Source organism: Muntiacus reevesi, chromosome 2 (genome assembly GCF_963930625.1).
Source record: "Muntiacus reevesi chromosome 2, mMunRee1.1, whole genome shotgun sequence".
Taxonomy (NCBI): Eukaryota; Metazoa; Chordata; class Mammalia; order Artiodactyla; family Cervidae; genus Muntiacus; species Muntiacus reevesi.
This window is the reverse complement of record NC_089250.1, coordinates 163,657,872-163,684,675: the sequence shown is the minus strand read 5'-3', so window position 1 is coordinate 163,684,675 and position 26,804 is coordinate 163,657,872. Positions and strand designations below refer to the sequence as shown.

General features: G+C 37.4%; 1 protein-coding gene across 8 annotated transcripts in view; it reads right to left on the bottom strand.

Annotated features, from left to right (window-relative positions):
- Positions 1 to 26,804, bottom strand: part of PLEKHA1 (pleckstrin homology domain containing A1) — a 53,959-nt gene that overhangs the window by 7,908 nt on the left and 19,247 nt on the right. For 7 of the 8 annotated variants that reach the window (XM_065923470.1, XM_065923471.1, XM_065923472.1 and 4 more), the window contains exons 3-10: positions 21,844 to 21,900; positions 19,543 to 19,588; positions 11,980 to 12,077; positions 6,066 to 6,191; positions 4,764 to 4,907; positions 3,174 to 3,242; positions 721 to 785; positions 59 to 122 (exon numbers count right to left, since the gene is read on the bottom strand). In XM_065923470.1, the coding sequence (XP_065779542.1) occupies positions 59 to 122; positions 721 to 785; positions 3,174 to 3,242; positions 4,764 to 4,907; positions 6,066 to 6,191; positions 11,980 to 12,077; positions 19,543 to 19,588; positions 21,844 to 21,900 (669 nt within the window). The remainder of the gene's footprint in view (positions 1 to 58; positions 123 to 720; positions 786 to 3,173; positions 3,243 to 4,763; positions 4,908 to 6,065; positions 6,192 to 11,979; positions 12,078 to 19,542; positions 19,589 to 21,843; positions 21,901 to 26,804) is intronic. The other variant, XM_065923475.1, reaches the window with a different exon arrangement.

The window sequence follows — 26,804 nt, the reverse complement described above, 5'->3', positions numbered from 1 at the left end:
CTCTAAAATTATTAATTCCTTGCTAGGAGGATCTATAATCTCAAAAGAAGTATCTTACCTGCACATAGAAAGTTCGAGACGATGTTACAATTTCAAAGAGGTTGTCTCTCATCATTATGTCACTGTTAACAAAACAAATTTTCCAATTGTACTCAAGTAGCAATTGTTTGACAGTTTTCTTTTCACTTATTTACCCAGTACCAAATACGTGTCAATAAATATTAAAGGTAAAATACTGATTTAATTGAGAAATACCAAAATTATCATTTTTCAATTTATTCTTGCATTGAATTCTACATATTTTATACAGTTATATGTATTTTTAGAAAGGTGCAAAAACAACTTTAAAATCCAAAGTTTTCAACTCTGAAGAGAGTCTGCTCAAAGAAACAGTGGCACAGTTAACATATTTTCTTATGAAAGCTCTATTTTGCAGCAACCTTGAAATACTAAAATTAATAATACATCAATCTGTCAAGTATGACAAGTTGTTCATATTAAATTTTGTCCTTTCCATTAATAAGCTTAAGAATTGTTCCCTAATTTGTAGTTTTCAAACAAAAAAATCTCAATATTTAATCTGAAGACTTTGAAAGTTTCAGCAAAACTCACTGGCAGTAATATAGAAAAATATCATCTGAAAGTGCATCAATTAAACTGAGGAACTATATACTGTGTGCTAATAGCTGTGTTAGGCACTAAGTCTGAGGTGGTGCTTACCTTTGCTTACATTCCTGGACTTTATGAACCTCCTTAAGTGGTATTACACGGAGAGGTTCCTTTTCCTGTTGGAAAAAAAGCAAATAAAAACAGATATATGACATACATTTTTAAAATCCTTTTGATCATTAGCTGTCTTATTTGGAGATCTATTGTGAGAATCATGCTTCCTTCCCGAAGCACATCTAAGACACAAATCTATCTTCTTGAACCATCTAGCATTAGAAGGGCTCAAGTATTATAACCTTATATACACTGTGGTTTGAAACAAGGAAACTGACATATAACCCATGTTCACATTACTGATGTCCTAAATGATAGTGTAAGCTGATTAAAAGCCAATAATCATCCATCTTTTCCTCGATGAACCGCTATGGACCCAGTCAGTACTTCCTCTTTTTTTTCCATATAGGACGGACCAGAGTAGTGAATACCCAGCTTCTCTGAGTTAAATTTGTCTTTTTAACAAACACAGTTTATTAAACATGTACTAAGTGACAGGACATGTGCTAGGTTTTAAATGTGTCACCCTACTTTCCACAACCCTAGAATACACGCACTATTATTCCCCTGAGCAAACAGGATTAGACATACTAATTACTTCAACTAAGGCTACAAAACCAGATACAAGAGTATGACATAACTAGTTCCTAGTTGGCATGGTATTCACAGTAAACATTTCATGAAATACTATATACTGTATTTCACCGAAAATGACACACCATGAGTTTAAGACATACCATTATTTTATGCAGCACTAACAAAATAATTAAACCATAGTTTTAGAAAGTAGCTCATGTTAAGATAACCTCCAGGACGGCCTCTTCATCCGCTTGGGCTCTGGCTGCCCACACTGGCTACTCTAGCTGCTCCTGCTTCTGCCCCACTACCAGGGACACCTGCGGTGATTTGCCTCACCTACAAAATCTACTCTGAATTGTTTGGGATTGATGGGAGGAAAAGCGGATGAGGAAGGATCCCTCAAATCTTCAGTTGCTTTATTATGCTATAAAATGCAGGTTTTCGAATTAAATATGTCTATAATAGTTCTTGTCTTATTATAACTACAGTGGGTGACATGTCTATTTCTCTGGTAAAACTGAACTCTTGAAGGCCAGAACATTGCTGACTGGTCTCTCTATTCCCAGTTCCCAGGGCCATAGAGAGCTCAAGGAATATCTGGTGTGGGAATGACTCTTCCCACAAGAACTGGCATTAACTGAAAGCAATCAGTTAACCTGTCAACCAAGCAAAAGTGCAGCCTCTAAGACACGAAGGCTGGTACTTTTTGAACCAAGTAACTACTGCTTCCAGTTAAGGCTCTTAGATTTTGAAATCCAAAAAGGGTCCCATGCTAAAATGGCTATTCCTGTTATGCTAAGCCAATTTTCAATTCATTCAAAATACTTGATTATTTTCTAAGTACCAGGCGCTGTGTTGATAAAAGAATTCAAAAGAGAATCTTTGCTTTCAAGAAGCTGGTGCAATTAACTGATAAAGACAAATAAATACACAGTAACAAACCACAGTGGGAAGTGTTATGACCGAAGTGGGCAACGTATACCACATGTGTAAAGGAAAGGCGTACAAGTTTTCCAGAAGAAAAGACACCTGAGATGAATCTTAAAACATGCCCTTCCTATTCTCCAGTGCTTTGTTGTCCAAGAGGAGTCACTAGCTCTGGGTAACTATTTGAATTAAAAGAATATTAAATATGACTGGTTTTAACTTTAAAATTAAATACAGTCAGGCTCCTCAGTCACAGTGGCCATATTTCCAGCTGTATTTTACAGTCACAGGTACCACTAGATCTGGTCAAGGCAGATAACATTTCTATTAGTGCAAAGTCCACCTGGACAGTGCCACTCTATGCCTTCGTTAAGGTATATGGTTCCTCTGTCAAACATCCATCAGAGAAGATGCAGAACTGCATTCAATTTATCCAACAATCTACTGCAGAACACAGGTCACATGACAAGAGTATTTTAAATAAGGATGCTACTCAAACAAGTGAAAGAGGGAACTTCAATCTTTCATTCTACCTTCAGATGGGACAAAAACATCTTACGTGAAGAAACATAAAAGTCAATCTAAAATAGGAAGAGAAAATGTCAAGGGAGGGCAGGGAAGAGAAGGCAGAAATACAGAGGGTCAAATGTGGACTTTCTCCCATTTCCTCCACGGCCCCTTTAGAGGAAATGTGTACACTGAGGGGTTCTGATGTTTTAATTCTTTCAGAGTAGAATGCCTTTGAAGGTACACTCTTTTTACTTAAGATGTATTGAATAAAAATGCCATTAAACAAAAGCATCACAACAAAATACAGTGAACTGTATATATCTCCAAAATTTAATTATTTTAAAAATAGAAAGCAGGACAAGAAATTATATAATTTCCACAGTGCAACACTTCTAAAACCTTTTTAAAGCAACATTTATGACAAAGCAACATACCAGTTCAGATTTGAAGTAGCCTATTGTGTTTTCATCCAATTGAAAATATCTTCTCTTCCAGTTTTTCATCTACCAGAGATGAACACAGACATAAGACTTCTGTTTCTAAGATGTCAAATGTTAATAATCACTTAATTCTTCTGATATGAACCCACAATCAGAAATGTCAAGCACCGGAAAACCTCACCACCCTCCCCTCAGAAGAGGAGATACAGGAAATTTCATCTCTTTTGCTACTCAGGCCTTGAACTTCTAATTCAACTTTGGTGCTTGGCTTTTAGCTCTTATTATATGCTTTTATAATATGGTCTTACATTTTTGATGCTCTGAAAGTTAAAAAAAAAAAAAAATCCAAAAACAAAGCAAGTACTTCCCTACCCCCTGCATTGCCCACAAAGTTAAGACTGTCAAGAGTTCAACAGCAAGCACAGGAAATGTTATTAAACTACATCAAGCTTCTTCATCTATAAAATGCATGAATCCTCAACAGGCACTTTATAATACTACCTAGTAAAGTAACACGTTTAATAAAGTGAACCTACTCTGAATAAATATTTTTTGTCAAAGAAATATAGTTTTTGTGAAAGTGCTTCAGATTTTCTAACGGTCAGTATTTTGGGTTTAAAAGTACAAAGAAAGGAATGTCTCCTTAAGAGCCCTAATTAACACACAGCCTGATGAGAATTCTGATTTGATCTACAGACATGCAAGAATGAAAAACCTTCATTTCCTGTAGCCTAGAGAGGGTCAAACCATTAGGAGTGAAAGAACTTGCCTTGGTTGGCCTGAGTTCACCAGAGTTGCCAGAAGTTATTCTACAAGATCAAGCTGAACTGCCTGTACACATTTAAGTAAAAAAATTTTTTAACTTTATTTCTAAACTTTGAAGTTTATTTTCTCATGAAAATCTAGACTTAGTTCATATTTCAGAAGGGCACTTTGGAACTGCAGCAATACTGGTGAATGTACTTGCTCTTTCCACAGTTTCCTATCGCCGATCTGTCATCTGGGCCAACCAGTAACAGCTCTTACTAATGACCAGGTGCTACGCTGTGAGCTCTCTCATCTCCATCTTTCAAAAAGCCTCCTGGATGGTAGGCTTTATGGTATGATTTTCCACATACACAAACACCAAGAAACAAACAAACAGAAACTGAGAGCCTGGGAGGTTAGGTCAGTAACCCAAGGTCTCAGCATTTTCAACTCGGGTCAGCCCAACCCTGCACCGAGTAAGTGATCCACACCCCACCCTCCTTTTCTGTCATCTCCCTACTAGAGTTCCCTTTCCCTCACCCACTCCCAAGGGAGTAAAAAAAATCAACAGAAACACTTCCTGGGATAAATTTAAATTGTTAGGAAAGCTCATTTAAAATTGCAGGTTAGCTGTAATGGGCATTAACTTACCCAGCCGCCTACAGACCAAGAAAATAATAGCACTGAGTTTTGAACATAGAATAACCCCTATGCCCTCTCCTGACTCCTGGTCAGCAAGCTGGTCTTTCACAAAACAAAGCAAACCATGTGTATGTTGAGAGTTTGCTAATGCATACTCACTTTTTATTACTTCACATACTTTGTTAAACTACTCACCACTGCTCCTTGTTTTACACAATATCCAGCTTTGATAACTGCGCTATCTGCAGGTGGTTTAGGAGTGAAGTAAGGAAGATGGCTTTGTGACCGCTTCAAATTATTTCTGTCAATAGTTTCACCACATTCATTTACTTCTTCTTTCTAGAATGAAGCAAAATAAAGTCTTTTCTTGCTTGTTTCGCTTAAAAGCATATTGCAGTTCATGTTGTTATCCCAGCATTCTTAAAATCCATTAGTCAGGAAAACAGATCTTCAAGTGTTTTCTAATTAATTTGAGATACTTAATCACAACTTTTAACAACAATAATTAAAACCCAGATTTCTCTCTTTTTCTGCAAAAGTCTTGCCACCAGCATTTTTTTTTTTTTTTTGGTAGGGGATGCTGGAGCTTAACTTTCTAATTTGAAATAATTATAAATATTCACAGGAAGTTGTAAAAACACAATGTACAGGAGGTCTTACGTGCCCTTCAGCCAGTTTCTCCAAACAGGGAAAACTATTCTACGGCACATTATCAAAACAGACACTGAACATGTCACAGACCTGTTCGTTTCCCCGTTTCACAGGCATTCACCTGTCCCTGTGCGTGTATCCTTCTGTGCAGTGTTACTACCAGATCTGCGTCCCCGCCACCACCCCAGCACAGAAGCGTCCAGCACCCCAAGGCTCCCCCAGGCTGCCCCTTTAGAGCCTCCGTCCCCAACTGCTTGGCCACCCCTAATTTGCTTTCCATCCTTCTTGTTCTGACATTTAGAGAATTTAATACAAATGGAATCACAGTACGTGGGCTTTTGAGATTGGGGTTTGCCACACTGTATTATTCGCCAGGGAATTCATTCAGGTTGGTCCTTGTACCAACTGTTCAACCCTTCTCACTGGGAGCAATATTCACGGTTTGGACGTCCCATTGGCTAAATCACCCATTAAAGGGCACCTGGGTTACTACCATGTTTGGGTGATTAGGAATAAAGCTACTACACAGTCATGATAAATGATGTGAAATAATTTTTGGTGACTTGGAAAATGTTTCAGACCTAAGGAAAAAAAGCTGTTTACAAAGTATTTACATTTCTAGGGGGCAAAAGGGTCTAAAAGAAAGGCTCAGAAGAAAACATGTAAAGTGCTAAACCTATGTTTTCCAGATTTTTTACAATAAAAACATACTTTTGAAATAAGTATAAAAGTCTTATGTTTTAATTACTGCATTTATTCAATAAAGATGTACCATTTACTTTTGATAACAAAAAAATCAATCTGCAGTAGCTAAACCATCACACAATAGAAGAACTGATTTCCTACCTGAGTTGGGGTAATGATGGGCACACCACCAACAATGTCAGTTCTGTAAGAGACCTGCTTCTTTCCACATTCGCCTTGGCGACTTGGGTTATCAGGATGAGGCTGTGAGTCTAACGGCTTTGGGACCTAAAATAGTAAGTCGATGAATCATTTTGCAAAAAGCATTATCTGAGATCCTCTTTTATCACAGAATTTCCAACCAATCATAAGTCTATGTATAATTGGTACATATAAAAATTATTTTTAGTATATATATATATATATATATATATATATATATATATATATAAAACCTTTTAAGTTTGCATACTGATTTTTCTTTTACAGTATTTATGACACAGCCATCATTTACTGTGTGCTCACTTGGGCAGGTACTATTTCATATATTTTCCCTTTTAATCCTCCTGTCAATCCTATGCATAGGAGGAGCATCACCACAGCAGTAAGAAAACAGGCTCAAGAGGCATCAGGGAATGTAAGTCTAGATCCTGGCTGGTCCACGTTCTAGCTAAGTTTGTATAACTCTCTTTCACATTTAACCACTATAACAACATCGCCATTTTATCAGAGCACTTGAGAATGTATTACAGCTCTGTGCTGTTACCCTTCCCATTCCTCCATTCCTGCCCAAGACTGTGCAAATCCTGAGGACAGGGGATCCTGTTTCTTTAGATGTTCCCCTAAAGGCTTTCTCCCCAGGCCTTAGGCCAACCCTCCACCCTCTCATCCATAATTAAACTATAATACCAGTCGTGGGCAGAAACAAAAGAATGAAGGAAATAAGAAGGACAGGGAAGAGAAATGAATTCTGAAGGGGAAAGTTTTCTGAATTCTTCTAAGAGATTTTATCTAAGAGGTTGCACATTTTGGAGAGCTTTTTAAAGACAACATGACTACAGACAGAATTTTACTTGCCAAGATTCGCAAAAATACTTAAGAGTGAAAGGGCTATAGAAAGTTCACTATACCCAGAAACAATCTGCTAAGAAGTCCCAGCGTTAAGAGGGGGACTAGTGAAGAGCATCATCTACTTCAATTATTCTGACAGAGAAAATGTGGCCATGTTATCCATAAGAACAGAAAAACGCATTAAAAGAATTTGAAGAGAGAGAATTAGCTATCCAACATTTGTATTAGCTGCAATGTGCTGCTGAAAGGTGACCCATACAAAAAGTGGCTACTCCCTCTTTCAAGAAGTTGAGGGTTTAGTCATATGTGAGAATTTCCTAAGAAAATACCTTTAATATCTCCCTAAAAATATACTAAAATTTACATTGGCTTTTTTTTTTCATTTTTCTTCTAGAAATGATAGTATATTAAAAACCCCTTGCCTATACTGTTAAACCCACTGCTTCTCATTTATCCTTATAACAGAATGTTAAGTACAGCATAATTCCAACGTTATAGCTCAACAATTGACTTAGAATTACATTTTTGAATCAAAATTATCTAAATGGTAAACATTTCTAAGAGCAAGAAAAATATAAGCAAAATACTCATGAATATAGTAACTCCCTTAAAAATTCTGAAAGAAAAGTTAGCTCTCAATGAAGTCATTAAAATAAACACATTTTCAGAACCAAAAAAACCAGTCAGGCAACTTGTAATGAGAATCAGAAAAGTGACCTCACTAGACAGATGGGAAATGTCAGACACTGAACATGCTTGGTTTCACTGCCGACTGCTTATCCCCTCTTCCCTGTTTCCCATCCATGACTGTTGTGATGGTTTTTCTGTGACAGATTTGCATGTATTTTTGGCAAGCATCGGCACATGATCCTAATGATAGGAAATTCTAATAGCAGAAAAAGGAAAGGTAAAAATGACTAGAGAAGAGATGAACAAAATGGCAAGCCTGAAGACTGAAACCTAAAACATTCAGGAACAAACTCCAGGATGACAGGAGCTTTCTGAGGGCTCTACCTACAGGCTGAAAAACACAAGTATAAAGCCTTACACTTTGGATTACATATATACACCATCTTGGTAAGACAGAAGTCCTCTATTCAGGTTATTCTATCTACTCCCAGTTGCCAATTAAAATTAAAAAAAAAAGCGTGGAAGTTTGGCCATAATTTCAAAACACTTATTTTTAGGTTAAAATCAAATACTGATTTTTTAAATAAAAACCTACAGTGGGAAAAGACATTATTTTAAAAAATAGTAGGTTTCTCTTTAGGAATATGCCATATGCATCCAAAAAAATAGTTGAAAGTGTACTTTGAAAAGTTGACTTTCCAAATTCTAGTCATCAATACTTCCTTCAAGGTTGGTTCCTCTCAGTTCAGTTCAGTTCAGTTGCTCAGTCTTGTCCAACTCTTTGCAATCCCATGGACTGCAGCACACCAGGCTTCCCTGTCCATCACCAACTCCCAGAGTTTACTCACACTCATGTCCATTGAGTTGGTGATGCCATCCAACCATCTCATCCTCTGTCACCCCCTTCTCCTCCTGCCTTCAATCTTTCCCAGCATCAGGGTTTTTTTTTTTTTCCAATGAGTCAGTTCTTTGCATCAGGTGGCCAAAGTATTGGAGTTTCAGCTTCAACATCAGTCCTTCCTATGAATATTCAGGACTGATTTCCTTTAGGATGGACCTTTAGGTCTAAGGGACTCTCAAGAGTCTTCTCCAACACCACAGCATCATTTCAAAAGCATCATTTCTTCGGCACTCAGCTTTCTTTATAGTCCAACTCACACCCATTCACAACTACTGGAAAAACCATAGCCCTGACTAGATGGACCTTTGTTGGTAAAGTAATGTCTCTGCTTTTCAATATGCTATCTAGGTTGGTCATAACTTTTCTCCCAAGGAGCAAGTGTCTTTTAATTTCATGGCTGCAGTTACCATCTGCAGTGATTTTGGAACCCCAAAAAAAAGTCTGCCACTGTTTCCATTCTTTCCCCATCTATTTGCCATGAGGTGATGGGACCAGATGCCGTGATCTTAGTTTTCTGAATGTTAAGTTTTAAGCCAACTTTTTCACTCGCCTCTTTCACTTTCATCAAGAGGCTCTTTAGTTCTTCTTCACTTTCTGCCATAAGGGTGGTGTCATCTACATATCTGACGTGATTGATATTTCTCCCAGCAATCTTGATTCCAGCTTGTGCTTCATCCAGCCCAGCCTTTCTCATGATATACTCTGCATATAAGTTAAATAAGCAGCGTGACAACATACAACCTTGACGGACTCTTGTCCCAAATTGGAACCAGTCTGTTGTTCCGTGTCTAGTTCTAACTGTTCCTTCCTAACCTGCATATAGATTTCTAAGGAGGCAGGTCAGGTGGTCTGGTATTCCCATCTCTTTAAGAATTTTCCAATTTGTTGTGATCCAGACAGTCAAAGGCTTTGGCACAGTCAATAAAGCAGAAGTAGATGTTTTTCTGGAACTCTCTTGCTTTTTGGTTTCTCTCCTATTGCTCTTTCTCTCTTTTTTGTAAGTAAGGGGAAAATTGTTTTAATGACAGCCACCCACACACAGTCACACAGAATTCATGAAAGTGAGGAAAGTCATAACTACGGTGCTAGAGGATGGTCCATTAAGACGGCATGGTACTATAACTAGTAAGTAGATAGATAATCACCATTCCCTTACCCACTGTCCTCTAATCACCTCTATTCTGAAACCATATACCTCCAAAACCTAATTTTAAATTTCCAACTTTCAAGTTTATATATTACATTGTACTCAGCAGACTACTAAATGACACAGTTTACCAAATGTCACTTGGAGTGACTCCATAGAAAGGTAAACTGTACATATATTAAAATGGGAACTTGAAATTTACAAAGAAATCTATATGTAAATTACCAGCAACTTCCATAGGGAAGTACGCTAGATTAAAGATTGTGCACTTAAATGCATATGGAATTAACACTGGTAAGATTTTTTTTTAAAAGAACAGTGAAATAAAATGTTTCTTATTAAAGCATGGGAAATTCTTTCATTGCTATCTTATGAGTTAATGTGTACCTACATAAAACCAATTTTTACTAAGTGATACCGATTTAACATAGTTATAACCACTTCGCCACTTAGTTGACAAGCATGGATTTCTATATCTTAAATTTATATTTTCTAAATATGAATTATAAAAACACATATACAACAGATTCATTTTTAAACTATAAAAGTTTCAACAACAGCTGCAAGACCACAAAAGCTATTTAAGAGTCCACATACTTTGACACACTACCCAATTCCTAATCAGTTTCTTGTGCATTTGAGTAAGCTTAAAGTGTCACTTGTATAAGACAGTTTCATACCATTAATAAATTAGATACAGCAGTTCAAAAGACCTCCCAAATGGTAAAAAGTCTGAGACCATTCAATTGACTACTTTTTTCTCTTAAAGCACTAAGAAACCAATGCTGCTGCTCATTGCAAATTGTAAAAAAAAAAGAAAAAAAAAAGAATTACTTCAGTGAAATTACTACATACTGTCTTTATAAAAAATTTCTCAAATAGGGAATACTTGCAAAGAGTCAAAAACAACCAGTTAAAACCTTTTAAGAAAATGCACTTCTGAATCAGTTTTTAAAAAATTGCTTTCCTGAAACTGCACAAACCTAAAATAACTTCTGCTTCATGTACAGATCAGATGCAGTGCGTGGGTGTTTTCTGTCATGTGGTAACAAGCTGTTCTGGTGCAAGACCCAAAAAAATCAACCTAACTCTGAGAACAGCTTTAGTTACATTAACTCTTTATTGTGTTATGATATAAACATGGAATTATTCATTTAAATGGAAACAAACACATGCTGGCTGTCAGGGCATATGCTTTTAAAGAGTAAGTCATATTGGGTCAGTAAATAACCTCATTTTAGCAAACACCCCTCAATTTAGACAACCTCACCCAGGACCTCCTTCCCCGTTCTTCCCCTATGGGCCTGCTGTGTGTGCTTCTCCAACAGAGTGTAAGAGGGGAACGGGAAGGAGAGGCTTCATCAGGGAACAGTTCCCGTCACTTGCTCAGCAGCAGCAGTACTAAACTCTCCCAGAAGTCTGTGTTCTGCTTTAGGGTCAGAGAGGAAGGATGGAGGCTCGCTCTTTCAGGAAGCAGTGAGGCACTGAGCTTCAGAGTTAGGCTCCAGAGTCAAGCAGATGGTGTGGCTCACAGCTCCACAACGTAACAGCTATTGAACCTATAAATGTCACGCGATCCTTCTAAGCCTCACTTTTTCAGGTACTTCAGTGCAAGGCCTGGCACACTACAGGCAAACAACACATATTAATGTTCATCAGAAAATCAAGAAGAGAAGCCCGAGTTGGAAGCAAGAAACTGCAGCACAGAAAATGAGTGCCCAGGAACTGGAGGGAAAAAAGCGATGCGACAAAGTCTCAAGCCTGAGTCAAACCCCCAAGGACCGCGCAGGCAGGACCCTCCGGCTACTGCAGTTCTTCAGATCAGTCCCCACCCCTAAGTCCTTTCTAAGCCCTTCACTGCCTTGTCCTGCTCCTATCTTCAACTCCTACCAACCCACGACCAGTTCCAGTCGTGGCTTAAAAGACAGACAGAATGCCATTTCTATTCCCTGGAAAGGTGGCAAGAAGTCTTTTAATCTTCCCTGCGGGAGGGCAGGGGGAAAACATATCCAAAACGTAGAACTCTACCTGCATTTTCCCTTAGAAACACTAGTACAAACAGCAGTTAAAATCTACAGTAATACAGACCTTTATTAGGTACACAATGGGTTAAAAAGGCATCAATGGGTTGATTTTTAAGGGCAAAAGTTATCATGTATTAAAACAGGAAAAAACATTCATATTATAACCTGTCTTTTAAACAAACTTTGAGGAACTCTGGGATAAACTGTTGGTAAGCTAAGGACACTCAGTAGGTATATTGTACAATCTGTAAAGATCACGTGAAGATAAAAATTTTTTTTCACACAAAAAATACAAATACTTACTGTAATCTTAATAGCTTTGTTCAACACATTCACCCATTCTACTAGGTCCTGCTGATCATTGGCTTGTAGGAAATATTTCCTCATCCCTGCATTCATAACTGTTGAAAGAAAAAACAAACTACAACAGGTGAAACTGTGTACTTATCATCTAGACATATGTCTGTGGCAGCTGAAAAACCTTGCCAGCTTCAGTACTGTGACTCTTGAATTTGACAGAATGTTAGATCATATATGATATTGCTTTCATCACTCAATAACATAGAGTTATCATCAATAAGACTCTAATTTTTAATGGTCACGTTTCTCACTAAATGTAAAAATACCACAATATATTTAGCCAATCATCTAATGATGGACATTTACACTATTTCTGATTTTTGAAACAATGTAAAATATCCCAATGAAACATCATGTATGTATACTTTTCCACACTTTGGCTAGCATTTCTATAGGATAGATTTCTTACCATAAGCTTCAGTAAGAAGAAAATTCACATTTAACATGTTTACAGATATTAGTAAACTGTCTTCCCCAAAGGTTGAATCCAACCAATAGTGTATCCAAAGGCCTCGATTATCTAACATTCCTCACTAGCACCTCTTTTGTTTTCAGCCCCGAGATGCTGTGACATTATTTCCCAGACTTCCTTGCCAGCCTGGGCCATGTCTTGCTATAACGGTGGTACTGGTGGGAGACGAGAGGTGGGAGGGAAGTGGGGGCGGGGACTGCTCTTGCTGACGCCCCTCCAGTAGCAGCAACACACAACCAGTGTGGCTCCAAGCTCTTCTGCTGCTCCCTACAGCAGCCTTGAAGTCCCCTCAGCAAGTCCTAGGTTCTGGTGATATCATCTCTTCCCTTTCCTCTATCCAGCCCTGGTGATGGAAGCTGCTTCATACAGTTTTTAATCGCTGGGTTACTTCAGCATTCCCTTCCTGTGCCTTCAGCCTCTCAACATCTGATCAACCAATTCCCTGTAACAAATCCCCTGGGTTTGAAACGGCAAGTGTGGTGTGTTTTCCTGACTCTCTGTCCACCTAACTGGTAAAAAATTATAGCTTGTCTAAATCTGAATCTTTGATTACTGAGACAAATTAGTTTTGTATGTTTACTGGTTGTCTACACTTGTTTGTAAGCTCTGTTTATTTTCTTTACCCATATTTCTCCTGAGTCGTTCATGTACTTTTTCTTGATTGATAAAAGCTTTTTTATTTATAAGAGCTTTTCTCCTTGGAAGAAAAGCTATGACCAACCTAAACAGCATATTAAAAAGCAGAGACATTACTTTGTCAACAAAGGTCCATCTAGTCAAAGCTATGTTTTTTCCAGTAGTCATGTAAGGATGTGAGAGTTGGACTATAAAGAAAGCTGAGCGCCGAAGAATTGATGCCTTTGAACTGTGGTGTTGGAGAAGACTCTTGAGAGTCCCTTGGACTCCAAGGAGATCCAACCCAGTCCATCCTAAAGGAAATCACTCCTGAATATTCACTGAAAGGACTGATATTGAAGCTGAAACTCCAATACTTTGGTCACCTGATGTGAAGGACTGACTCACTGGAAAAGACCCTGATGCTAGGAAAGATTGAATATGGGAGGAGAAGGTGATGACAGAGGATGAGATGGCTGGATGGCATCACCAACTCAATGGACATGAGTTGAGTAAGCTCTGTGAGTTGGTAATGGACAGGGAAGACTGGGGTGCAGTCCATGGGGTCGCAAAGACTCAGACAAGACTAAGCGACTGAACTGAACTGAACTGTTATATTAACCCTTTCAGCTTTAATTCAAGTACTTTTCCCTGTCTATCATTAGTCTTGTCACTTAGTTCACAGTATTTTAACGAATCAGAAATAGCCTATCAATCTTTTTCTTTAAAGACTCTAGCTTTCATGTGATATTTAGAAAGTCTCCCTGACTCAAGATTATAAAAATAAACCTTTATTTTTCTAGCACTTATGCATTCTATGTTTATAATCTTAACACATTTAGAACTTTTTATGCAGTTTAATTTACATATACCCATTTAGTGCCTACTACTTCTATGAAGCAAAACATTCCTGCATACAGTTGTCAACAAACTATTATAGTCAATGTTAAAATTAAAGCTTATTAATTATATATTACATGATTTATTTTTAAAAAAATATTCTAAGAGCTAAAGCATTTGAACAGCTACGGTGCTGTAATTTTTTGTTTTTAATATACTTTTTTTAATGACTTCTATACATCTCCAACAAAATTTTAAATAGCATACTAATACTCAGCTAAACGTGAGGGAGAGGGGGAAAGGCTTACTTCTCAAACACACTAGATTATGAAACTAAGACTGAGAACAAGATACTAAAGCAGAGCTTCCTTGAATTGACACACATCTTATCTTGTGAAGGGCTATAAACAATTAGTCTGGACCTAAAGAAATTTAACACACTATAAATCTGTTCTTTTATATCTTACTAGTGACTGGAGAAATTAAAAATGCTATAAATATAAATTAAGATAAGTGAGTAACTCACTAGACTATTATATATGTCAATATATAGTTTTTGTTTTTAATCTCCAATACTTAGTAAAGCATCCTTTATAAGCTTTTCCAACTTAGGCTGAAGCTGCACTCCCCTCATAATGGCTTTTTCCCGCTCAATGTTATTCTGGGCATCTGCCTAGAACATCTGAAGAGTACAAAATTCTAAGCACTTGGTAATATACTATACCTGCTATAAAGGAAGTGCTTAATACATATTTTTTGAATAAGTAACATTTATAGAAATGTATCTTTTAAGGGAAAGAAAAGAGGTAAATATACCTCTAAAAAGACTCTTAGCACAATTTGCAGTCTAAATAAAAAATCACGTGCTTTAAGAATTATTTTCACGGCAGGAAGAGGCATAGTGATTTGACAGGAGGGAAAATCTGAGCCTAGAGCTAACCAAACCTAACTAGCTCATGCACTTACTAACAATCCCATCTTATAAAATCTATTTAATCTCTGACTCTTTGTTTTCCTCATCTATGAAATAGAATGTAACCCATCCCTCCTTTGAGGGTGAAGGTGATGTGTGTAAAGAAGCTAGCATAGGGCTTGGGAAGAGAACAGAAACTCCTTGTCACCATCTTCATCACCTTCATGATCATCAGTATCATCTGGAGACTTCCAAGTAAGGAAGCATTGTGAAAAATGTTAGAGCAACTTACGAAAAATTTTATTAACAGTGATGGGGAAAAGGCAGACAGGCAAAGGAAGGAAAAATACTTTTAATAAGAATAATGATAAACTGTATGAAACCGGTTACGTTTCCACGCTTTTAAAGCAAAGGTTTTATTGTGTATAATGAATGTAGAGCAGAGGCTTGCACGCTTACTAGCTTTTCACTTAAGTACCTCCCTTATTTCACTTCAAATCTTAACCATCAGAGTGAATGTTATCAAATGGATAAAACCTGAAGCACAAACATTAGCTTGATTCAAAATAAAAATCATCTCACAACCAAGGATCAACTGCTATGGTTCAAATACGGTTATGGATAAAATAGTTATGAGACATTTTATCATATTTCTTTGCCAATTTTCTCCTGTTTTCTCTGTTCCCTCTTCTTTCTCTACTAGTCACACATCAGTTTTCTGAAGGGAGCCTCTAATTTAATCTTCTTATTTCTCTCCTACTATCTGCTTCATTTTTAGCTTTCTTTGACTTGTACTTCTGAGTTTTTCACAGTCTCATGTTCTTTTTCCTATTTGACAGTTTTTTCCCCTCAAATGTCATGTAATTCTGGGCTGGCCATTCATACTTAAAAACAAGATACCAAAAAACTCCTTGGAAGTTCTCTTGAATATTATGTAGGGATTCTGACTGGTGAGCATCACTGTACAGCAAGCCCCTCTGACAGAAATGCCAGCTGTCAGTACCTATGGCTCTCTTCTCTGGGGTGTTCAGATTCTTGCCCCACTTCCACCTGGCTGCCTGATGCTCTGGGCCTGGACATAGGAAAGAACTGCATTCGGTGTGCAGACTTTTATTTAATCCTCCCGTTTTCCGTTTCATGCCTCATTCCCTCTCTTCTCTGGGACTAATGTCCCCAGGCACAGAGCCTCACTGATTCTATTTCGGGAGATACTACACATGCCATTCCTTGCTGGGATGGGGGAAGGGTGGCTGCCTGCCTGAGCCAGCTGGAGGTAGGGACCAGAGGTTGTTTCTACAGAGACATGCAAACAGAGTCACTGATCTGGGTCCCTCCTTTGATGCTTACCCAGACTGGATCCAGCACCTAGTCTGTCCAGAGTTGGCGTGGGGGCAGGATATGGAAATGGCTAGCTTTTCAGGGGCCCCTTCTACTCTGCTAAGTTATTTCCTCCTCCTCCATCCACTTCCCATCTTTATACACTGTGAATTAACAGAAATCTGCTCATTTCAGGGAATATGGTTTGAATGTTTCTTGTTCTCACTGTTAGAGGGAATTTGAGAGGAAAGGGGAGAGGAACAGTCATTGGAAGGACTGATGCTGAATACTGAAGCTCCAATACTTTGGCCACCTGATGCAAACAGCTGACTCACTGGAAAGGACCCTGATGCTGGGAAAGATTGAACGCAGGAGGAGAAGGAAGCAGCAGAGAATGAGATGGTTGGACAGCACCACCAACTCAATGGATATGAATCCGAGCAAACTCTGGGAAACAGTGAAGGACAGGGGAGCCTGTCATGCTGCAGTCCATGGGGTAGCAGAAAGCTGGATATGACTTAACAACTGAACAAGAACAAAAAAAAGGGAGGAAAGTCTTTATGCTGCCATTTTTATGGAAGTTGTGGGTCCATTTTAGAAGTCAGTGCCTCTTTCTGAAGGTAAACATTTTATGAATCCTTCCTCTAACAGGGGCCTCCCAGGTGGTGCAGTGTTAAAAGAATCTGCCTGCCAACGCAGGAGACCCAGGAGATGGGGGAGGGTTAGGAAGACCCCCTAGAGAAGGAAATGGCAACCCACTCCAGTATTCTTGCCTGGAAAATCCCATGGACAGAGGACTCTGGCGGGCTACAGTCTGTGGGGTTGCAAAGACTTGAAAACAACTGAGCAACACTCCCTCTAATAGAAGACTAATAAACTACTGGCAAAGCAGTAGATAACTAATCTTAATCTCTGATTTCAATTAAAATCCCTCATTCTAAATACCGCGATAACTGAATGTCAAATCTTTCCCTGTGTACTGCTAGCCCTTCAAATTGTATGTTTGAGATTTTACATTAACAACTTTCAAGAGTGTGTGCATGATATACTCTAAAATACAAAGTTCTCTGTCACGTGACTTGCCTCCAGGAGCCTTTCATTCAACAAGGTTCTGAGGCATTTTCTGATTTAGCAACCAAAAATTATAAATTTGTAAGAAATACATGATTTTTTATAGCTTCTTAGTGGTGATGAAAGCATTACAGAGGATCCTCATACTATATCCTGCTTGTATCACACTTTCTGAGTGGACATATACAATGCTATCCCTACCATACTGCCTACAGAAGAAACCTGCCCTACCCAAGCAAAAAAAAAAAAAAAAAATTTAACCAATATCTTCTACTTGCATGTAAAATAGTCTCTTTTGAGGTCAGCTGGAAACTCCTACTAATTTTTGTCCCTTTCCTCACTAACGTCCACACACTGAAAGCATATAGATTCTCCCAGCTTTAACTATACCCACTATGATAACAGATTCTAACGTTCTCCATTCTTGATCTTCAAGCTTCATCCAGTCCCTAATTACTGTCACCTGAGTATTTCCATTTGTATGCTTCTCCACCACTCAAACTCCATACTAAATATCTCATCCTATACTAAATATTTCACCCTATCAAATCAGCTCTCCTAGATCCTCCATTTCTTTCCTTGAAGCAAACCTATTTGACATCTCTGTATTCCCTTTGGTTCCCACATGTCCAGTCACCAAGTCCTTGTGCTTTTCCTTCTAATGTTCTTCATCCCTCCTCTTTCCCCCAAAGTCATTATCCTAATTCAGGCTCATGTTAGGAACAGTAGTTTAAAAACCACTTAACCTGTCTCCTTGCATCAAACTCTCCTATCAACACAAAAAAACTTCCTTCACCTTCTATCTTCTCTCTAGATGTTCTCTAATCTCTTACCTCTCATTTTCCAAAAAACAACAAGAAAAAATCACTTGTCAACATACTACACCCTAATTCCTGCCTTTTCACTTTTCAGTCTCTCACCACTCTCTCCAGCTTCATTCAGTGTTCAGATTCCCCCATACACCATGTTCTTCTCCCCTGCACGCCTCTGTCCAGGGGTCCTCCCACCTTTTCTCCCCAGTGATAAAGGATGATCATGTGAGCCTCATGCAGTGTGGCTCCCTTGACTCCCAAGATTCCCAAAAAAGGATTTGAAGCTCTTCTTCTGTGACTCTATTAAATAGATTGCTACCCCTTTATCTACCACCTGTGATAAATGCAATGGTAATTCCCTGGCCCTGTACCTGATTTGGGGCTCCAAAATCACTGCAGATGATGACTGCAGCCATGAAATGAAAAGATGCTTGCTCCTTGGAAGAAAAGTTATGACCAACCTAGACAGCATATTAAAAAGCAGAGACATTACTTTGCCAACAAAGGTCCATCTAGTCAAAGTTATGGTTTTTCCAGTAGTCATGTATGGGTGTGAGAGGTGGACTATAAAGAAAGCTGAGCACCGAAGAACTGAGGCTTTACAACTGTGGTGTTGGAGAAGACTCTTGAGACTCTCTTGGACTGCATGGAGATCCAACCAGTTCATCCCAGGCCTGATGCTGAAGCTGAAACTCCAATACCTTGGCCACGTGACGAAGAACTGACTCATTGGAAAAGACCCTGATGCTGGGAAAGATTGAAGGTGGCAGGAGAAGGGGATGACAGAGGATGAGATGGTTGGATGGCATCACCGACTCAATGGACATGAGTCTGAATAAACTCCAGGAGCTGGTGATGGACAGGGAGGCCTGGGATGCTGCAGTCCATGGGGTCACAAAGAGTTGGACACGACTGAGCGACTGAACTGAACTGAACTGAACATGTCTGTGAGAATTGCAGCCTGGGAGATTCTCAAGGGCAACAATTGCTTCTTACTACTCTCACAGCCCCAGTGCCAAGTAAAGTGCACATATACTAGACCTTCATTAAATGTTTACTGAGCACTTAATCAAATGTACTTAATCAAATACCCTCAACTACCGTGCTCCCAAGCTGTGCACTTCTCATTTCCCATAAGCTGCAAACTAAATCCTTTTCATTATTTAAGCACTGAACATCAAATAATAATAAAATTAATCTCACTGGATGTGATCACTGTAAATGTCTAGATAATGATTACACATGGGTAGAGTGGGAGGAGGTTGTGACTGGGATGGGACACAGGAAGGGTGGGGGAGCAGTTTTACTTCTTCACCAGACAGTAATTTCAAGGCAATCTGCCTTAGAATAATTCATTAACCCGTAGGACTAAGTCATGGGCTTTCTGTGACTGTTTTCTCTTGCAATATGATTTAATTATATTAGTCTAACTTAAAATTACTAATGTATAAAATATGGCTACTCACCAAAACAGAACTCAGCCTTTGGCCTTAGTTTAGTTGCATCGCTAACCTAACAAGAGAGAAAAATGAATCACTCACTTCTTCATATGCTATTATAATCAAACTTAAACACTGTGTGAACTTCCACATGTATGATTTCCCAGTACTCACACACATTTAGCACATAGATCTAAAGTTAAACTTTAAGGCAAATGAAAAAGAACTATAAATTAAATTTAGAACATGGGTCCCAAATGTTAAGATGCACAAAAACAAGTGTTACTTCCATGCTCTCTTTGAACAAAATTGTTTTTTCTTCAAAGGAAGTATGAAGAAACTGAAAATAAACCAGTAAGTTTTATGTCACACATATAAACATTTCTGGTTTCATGCAATTTTCAAAATACCCTCAAGGAATACTCCAAAGAAACCATGAATTCTTCCCAAATTTCATATTTCTAAATTAACTGCATGAGGAAATGGTGGTGGGTAAGGGCCAAATTGTATATTTAACAAAGTCTGCAATGAGGAAACCAAAATGGCACTGGATCCTCATTTGTTCACTGAAATACCCTAGGATAAGGGGCCCCCCTTTACTACATGCAGCACATGGTCCCATGTGGAAAGTGAACAACTAGCTGCACCTGGTTGCTGCTGGCCCTTTAAATTAAGTGGCTCACATGGAAGCCCATTCATGGCTGTTTGCCACGCTGCTGCCCGGTGTCAGAGCTCAGAACTGAAGCATCTGTTCTGCACCTTCAGAAGGAATTCTAAGTTTAGGTTTCCTGACTGATCCCAACTACAAATTCAGAGCACTGAATCACAACGAAATTTGTTCCAGGGATAAATCCTGAGGGGAAAGTGGCAAGTCTAAAATAGAGTACAAGCATACAATTCAAACTTCAATATACTATAGGGCAGTGGTGAAACTTCACTACACAGAGGTTATATTTCAAAAGGGAAGCAATGGAGGAGGGGAAAGCAGTGGCCAGTCTGCCTGTTTTATTGAATTAATATCTTAACCCTTAAAAAGACCTCCCATTTTTAAAAAGACCAGGCAATAAGCAATTGAAAAGATACAGGCACATGGGCAATTTCTACCTCAACTGCCTATTCCAATGAAATAGGCCTTTCCACATCACTTCACTAAGAGTCAAAAATCCTTGGCAGCATGTTTACACTGCAGTATATGTATACTGCAGGCAATCAAGGAAACTGATGAGGGGGTGGGGTGTTCGGGGGCATCTACAGTCTGTTCTACAATGGAATCCTACACTTCCTAACAATAGTCTCTACAGAATTTAAGTTGCTATCTACCCTGAAGTATTACTAAATGTCTTAAATTTATAGGAACACTTGAGGTATATTTAAACAAAATTTGTCTTCTGAAAATTTACATAATAACGATTTTAAAGTAAAATGGTTCCCTTTAAATATGTAATTTTTGTTGTCCAAGGACTATTTTATTTTTTGGTCAGTGAGAATGAATAGCTCTATTATGATACTGATAACAAAGCTTTTTATTTATCAAAAATATCTTTTTCTTTTAAACAGAGGCATACTTGTAAACTGGTCCTCTGATGAAGACCTTTGCTAATAAATCCCAACATATGCATAACAGTATGTATATGCATATTATTTAATCATACTGTTTTACTACTTTCATATCTCAAGTCATCACCAAGCTTATTACTTTCTGTAAAACAAAACTATTAATAGTTCCTGAGCATCTATCTCAGTTCCCAAAACACTAATAAAAGATAATAAGAGGGGAAAAACTACCTAATACAAATCTAAATTTTTGAAAAGAAAAATAGTATTGCAAAAATTTCTGAAAAGCCAACAAACATTGAAAAGAAATTAATAGAGACAAAGTCAAATGAGGGAAAAAAATCAACTTTCATCATGAAGATAGTTCATATTCTCCTCAAAGTAAGATGTAAAGAAAAAAAGGTAATGAGATTAAAAATTAGTTTCAATAAATACAGATTCAGAAAAATCTTCACCAGATTTCCCAAAGACAGAACCTAACAATTAACAGATCAATCTCCCCTCCTGACATTCATATGCCTAATCATAAAAGTTAATGCTAACCTCCCAATTTGCTACATTCTATAATTTATCTCTGTATTCTCTCTAAATTTGATAAAATATCCTAATTTTACCAAAGAACTTCCTAAACATAGTAATCAAGTACTGTTATCAGTGTGATATGAACCACAACATCATCTTAAATGACAAAGAGAAGAGTCGGCTCCTTTCATTCATACTCATTCTAAGGGATCTTCATTCAAGCATGAATGTAAGACAATACAGAGAAACTACCTTTGAAATGTAGGTAAGTTTAATGGCGCCAACACGTGATGATCCAGAAGGTAGGTTCTATAAACAAATTATTAATATATAATTAATGATCCAACATTACAAATTTATTTCACATAAAATGCCCTATACACACTAAAAAAAAAGTTGAGAAATCAGATGTTTAGATGTCACACTTAACAAGTTAACTTTTCAGTTCAAGTATTTACTAGGTTTGAAATCGAGTGGACAACATGGATAACAACACTGAATTCTTTCTGTTCCACCACAACGCATTCTGTTATAGTTAAAGGCTATTTTACTATCATTATAACTAAATTTTTTTCATGAGCTTAACAAACCATAAGCAAGATCAGATTGTGTTTCAGAAAACAATGGGGAAAAATATTTAAACATAAAACAAATACAAAGGTAAGAAATTTCAAAAGAGTAAATATATACTTTGTTTTATTAAAATTATTAAATCACATATATCTCTTTAAAAAGACTGGATTTTCCCCCATTTAAATTGTTAGTATTTATTACACCATTACTAATCTACATTGATACCATTTTTCAAGAAAATTATTGACACTTTTAAAACCATATGCAAGGAATGTATATATTGGCACATTCATAAAAAATGTAATTATTCTTCCCTTCCCAAGTTTGGGTTATAGTATGTGTCTTTTTTTTTTTTTTATATAGTATGTGTCTTAAAAGAAGGAGAATCATTTCTGGCTGAGGCTATCAGAAAGATTCAGTGGAAGAATAAAAAGCATTGAAGTTGGACTTTATAAAGTTCTAAACACAAAGAGCAGGAGGGAGAATATTCCAGGCAGAGAAACAGATGAGCTTCACCAAGCGGAAGAGGACGTACTGTGCTGAAACGGGAAAGAGACCACGCTGGCCTGTAAAATGGGGCCACACAGGGCTGAAGTAGGAAACAGTGGTTTAGGAACTTAAACTAACAGCTTAATCATAGAAGACCCAAATAAGAAACAAAGGAGCAAGGAATTTATACTGTGAAGACTTGGAGGGAATTCCCAGCCACGCAGTGCTCAGGTCTCAGTCCTCTCAGTGTGGTAGCTGGGTATCAATCCCTGGTTGGGGAACTAGTATCCTGCAAGCAGCCCCCCAGAAAAAAAAAATATATATATATATATATAATTGAAACCATTAAAGAAGGCTTGTAAGCAGTTCTGTAACCAAAACTGTGCTTTAATTAACATGTCTTGGACTATAATAGACGGGGAAGATGGAGATGGGAAAACCAGATAGAAGAATCTAGAAAAAAGTAATAAACATAAAGACTGATAGATGATTTCAAAAGTAAAAGTAAAACAGTCCTGATTTTGAAAGTTTCCTCCACTGTAGATTAAGGATCAATTTTTAATTTCCCTTATAATAATGTACATTAAAGAAAAAAATCTATGGGCTTATTTTGATGAATGATTAGGAGGTACCTGTCTCAAACCTCTGTAAGCTTAGTGGAAACAGTTAATGATATGGAAGCCTAGACATTTAAAAGACAAGATTCTCAATCACAAATTGATTATTGCTTACATGGACAAGTCTTTTCAAAACTGTCACTTCTATGCAGAGTAAAATTGCATTATGTTTTGCTTTAAACTCCAGACTATATACTGATACAAGCTTCTATATTTATATAATAAACATGTACATAAAATTATAACTTTTAATGTGTATCTTTAAATGGTTGTCCTTATACAAAATGTCTTATGTTTAAAGGGTTTTTTCTTTTCAATTTGGATAAGGAAATGAAATATTAAAATGTCTTCAAGCTCTTCTAACCACTATCAAAGAGTTTTTTTTCCCAAATACTGCTATTCCACAATTCGAAATCATTATTTTTCTTTTAATCCTCCATAATTCTATCATTTGAACTAGCTGAATACAGTTCTAATCCCATGGGTGAGAAAAAGAAATGAGCAACTATATCCTGACTGTATGACATAAAAGGCCATAGATTAGTGACACGATACAATGAAATATAAGTACCTGGCAGATAAAGGATATTCAAAATACCTAGTTTCTACGAAGTGGTGTGATTGCTGCCAATTCACAAAAGAAGTGGGTTTCAAATCTGTTATTTGACAATGAACAAGAAACAATAAACTAGTATGACATTTAAGATAAAAAGGGAAACAAACCATTTGTTTTGAGTTCCTCTACTCATTTTGCGAAAATCCTCTTTCAGGTTTTTTCAAATTCACTTTCTAATAAAGCTAATTAATTCTCCACCATGTCTCACACCATCAACAAAACACAGACAGCCCCAAATTGAGTCCCTAGTAATACTCTAGAATGGATTTTTAAACCAATGGTCAATGTAAAGAAAGCAGTGATCAGAGGAAGAATGGCTGCCTAAGGACAGGGTACTAAAATCAGTGAAACACTGCTAGGGCATGTAACATATGCAACCAGGCTGAATCATATGAAATCACCATTTTTGTTTTTTTAGTAGATCAAAATGGTAGTAAAATGGTAATTTCATGTGGTTCAACACAATAATCTTAGCAAGACATTTTACTAAAGTTTTCATGACAAGACATGTCTTAATACATTTTAAAGTGACACAAAGCTGGTATTGAAAGCTAATACACTGGATGACAGAATGCAGAGTGTAAAAGATTCTTATTAGTTGGAATGAAGAGATAAAATTATTAAGAATAAACTGAATAGAAAGACAGATTTAAAATTCTGCACTCCAAAAAAACTAATGGGCTAAGTAATTACACCACAGAAATTTGGCTTTAAAAAAAGAATGCATGTGAAAAAGATCTAGCTAAGCACACACTTTAACAAATACCCTCCCTGCTACAGCCAAAGCCAATTACTTCCCAAGTATGCCACAGGGTTCCTTACTTTGATTTCCTGCCCCACGCTACTGGGTGAGCACCGAATACCCATTTCTCTACATCTTGGCCAAAATAAAAAATCATACTCTTTCCTCCCGGTCAATTTCAAATGTTACTACCACTTCCGGGAAGACATTCACTCCCTCTGCTAGCTACAATCACAACTTCCCTCTGAAATCCAAGTTTATGTAATACACATATTCTATTTTGTTCTTTACCTTTAGTTCTGTTTAAGTGGGAAGTACTGACAAAAGGAGATATTCTAAGGAGAAGAACCTATTATATGAAGACAGAGAAACAATCAAGCAGGTGTAAATAACATTCAGGAGAAACTGTACAAGAGTCAACCAGATCTTACGAAAGAGAGAAATCAAGGGAAGCTCATAGATAGAACTAAGCACTGGTTTGTGTGGGGAGGAAAATCGGAAACTGGAATCTAGTAAACTGTAATCAGAGGGAGACAAGAGGGGCTAAGTTACTCCCCACCTTGGAAACGTGGAGTGGGATTGTGCTACAGATAAAGAGATGGGCAATAAAAAGGAGGAACTGGATTCATGTTTTTTAAAAAAAAGGAGAAAAGAAAGTAAACATGAGCTTTTGATTTCTGCCGACTTACTCCTTCTCCCAATGACTCTGATCAAGTAAATAAAGATATTAATCACGTAGCTGCATAGACAGGTTACTATCACCCAAGAAAGTTGGTCATACTCAGAAATAAGGAAGTAAAACAGGGTATCAATAAGTTCAATAAGGACAAGGGTAGAGAAGACACAGTTCCTAGCAAAAAAAAAGCCTCATACAAGGTCAGCAATCAAATAATGTAAACTGAATTAAAATACAAATAATCCTCCAAAATTTAAAAGACTCCATGTGGATACAGGACTAAATGTATAGAGAATCAGACGGTAAAAGTAGGTCCATAAATAGAAGATACAAAGAACTAGATTTTGGCATGCAAAACAATAACTAAAGCTGTCTCAACTATAATAAATACTTTTTAGTAATGTGTAGTTCAAACAACATAGTAATGAACATTAGGAATAAATGGGTCTCTTGCATTAAGGAGGAGAATGAATTACTACTAAGGATTAAGATCCCTTACAACTCAAAAAAATTAGTTTGAAGTTTATAATTTCTTTTAATTATCAGTAGAAGCTGTCAGTAATATCAGGTATGCTGCTGCTGCTGCTAAGTCGCTTCAGTCGTGTCCGACTCTGTGCGACCCCACAGACGGCAGCCCACCAGGCTCCGCCGTCTCTGGGATTCTCCAGGCAAGAACACTGGAGTGGGTCACCATTTCCTTCTCCAATGTATGAAAGTGAAAAGTGAAAGTGAAGTCGCTCAGTTGTGTCCAACTCTTCGCAACCCCATGGACTGCAGCCTACCAGGCTCCTCTGTCCATGGGATTTTTCAAGCAAGAGTACTGGAGTGGGTTGCCATTGCCTTCTCCGAATATCAGGTATAGTAAATGATAAATGTATAAACTTCAAACCCAAGATACATGACATTATATTTTCTAAAATAATGGCTGATGATCAACTTCCAGTTACAATGTGTGAGCTTACGTACATTATAAACCCCTAGAGGACTTGATTATCACTTTATTACCTTTCATATAAGAGAATTTTTTTAAAAACTTATCACTATCAAGCTCCAATTCATCATCTCTCCTTGTTCTGTCCCCATTAGAAGAGAGGATGAGGGGATGTTTGCTTCCGGACTGGACTTGCTTTCCACAAAGTCCTGCTGGGATCACTCAGAACCCCGTGGCCTTCAAGGGGTTAATCAACTTGAGTTGATTGACTCAACTGACTACTTTTTCAATTGTCGAGTATTTATCCTATTCTCTTTTTTCTTTGACTTTTTGAATGAAGTATAGTTGATTTACAATGCTGTGTTAATTTCTGCTGCATATATATATATGTTCAGAAAATGAACATATTTTCTGTATGAATTAAGAAAATGAAAGAAAATGAATTCATTTTTATATTCTTTTCCATTATGATTTATCTCAATGTATTATAGTTCCCCACAACTCAAATTCTATATAAAGAAATATAAATGTATTAGCAATATGCATTTTGCCTAATCTAAAATCAATAT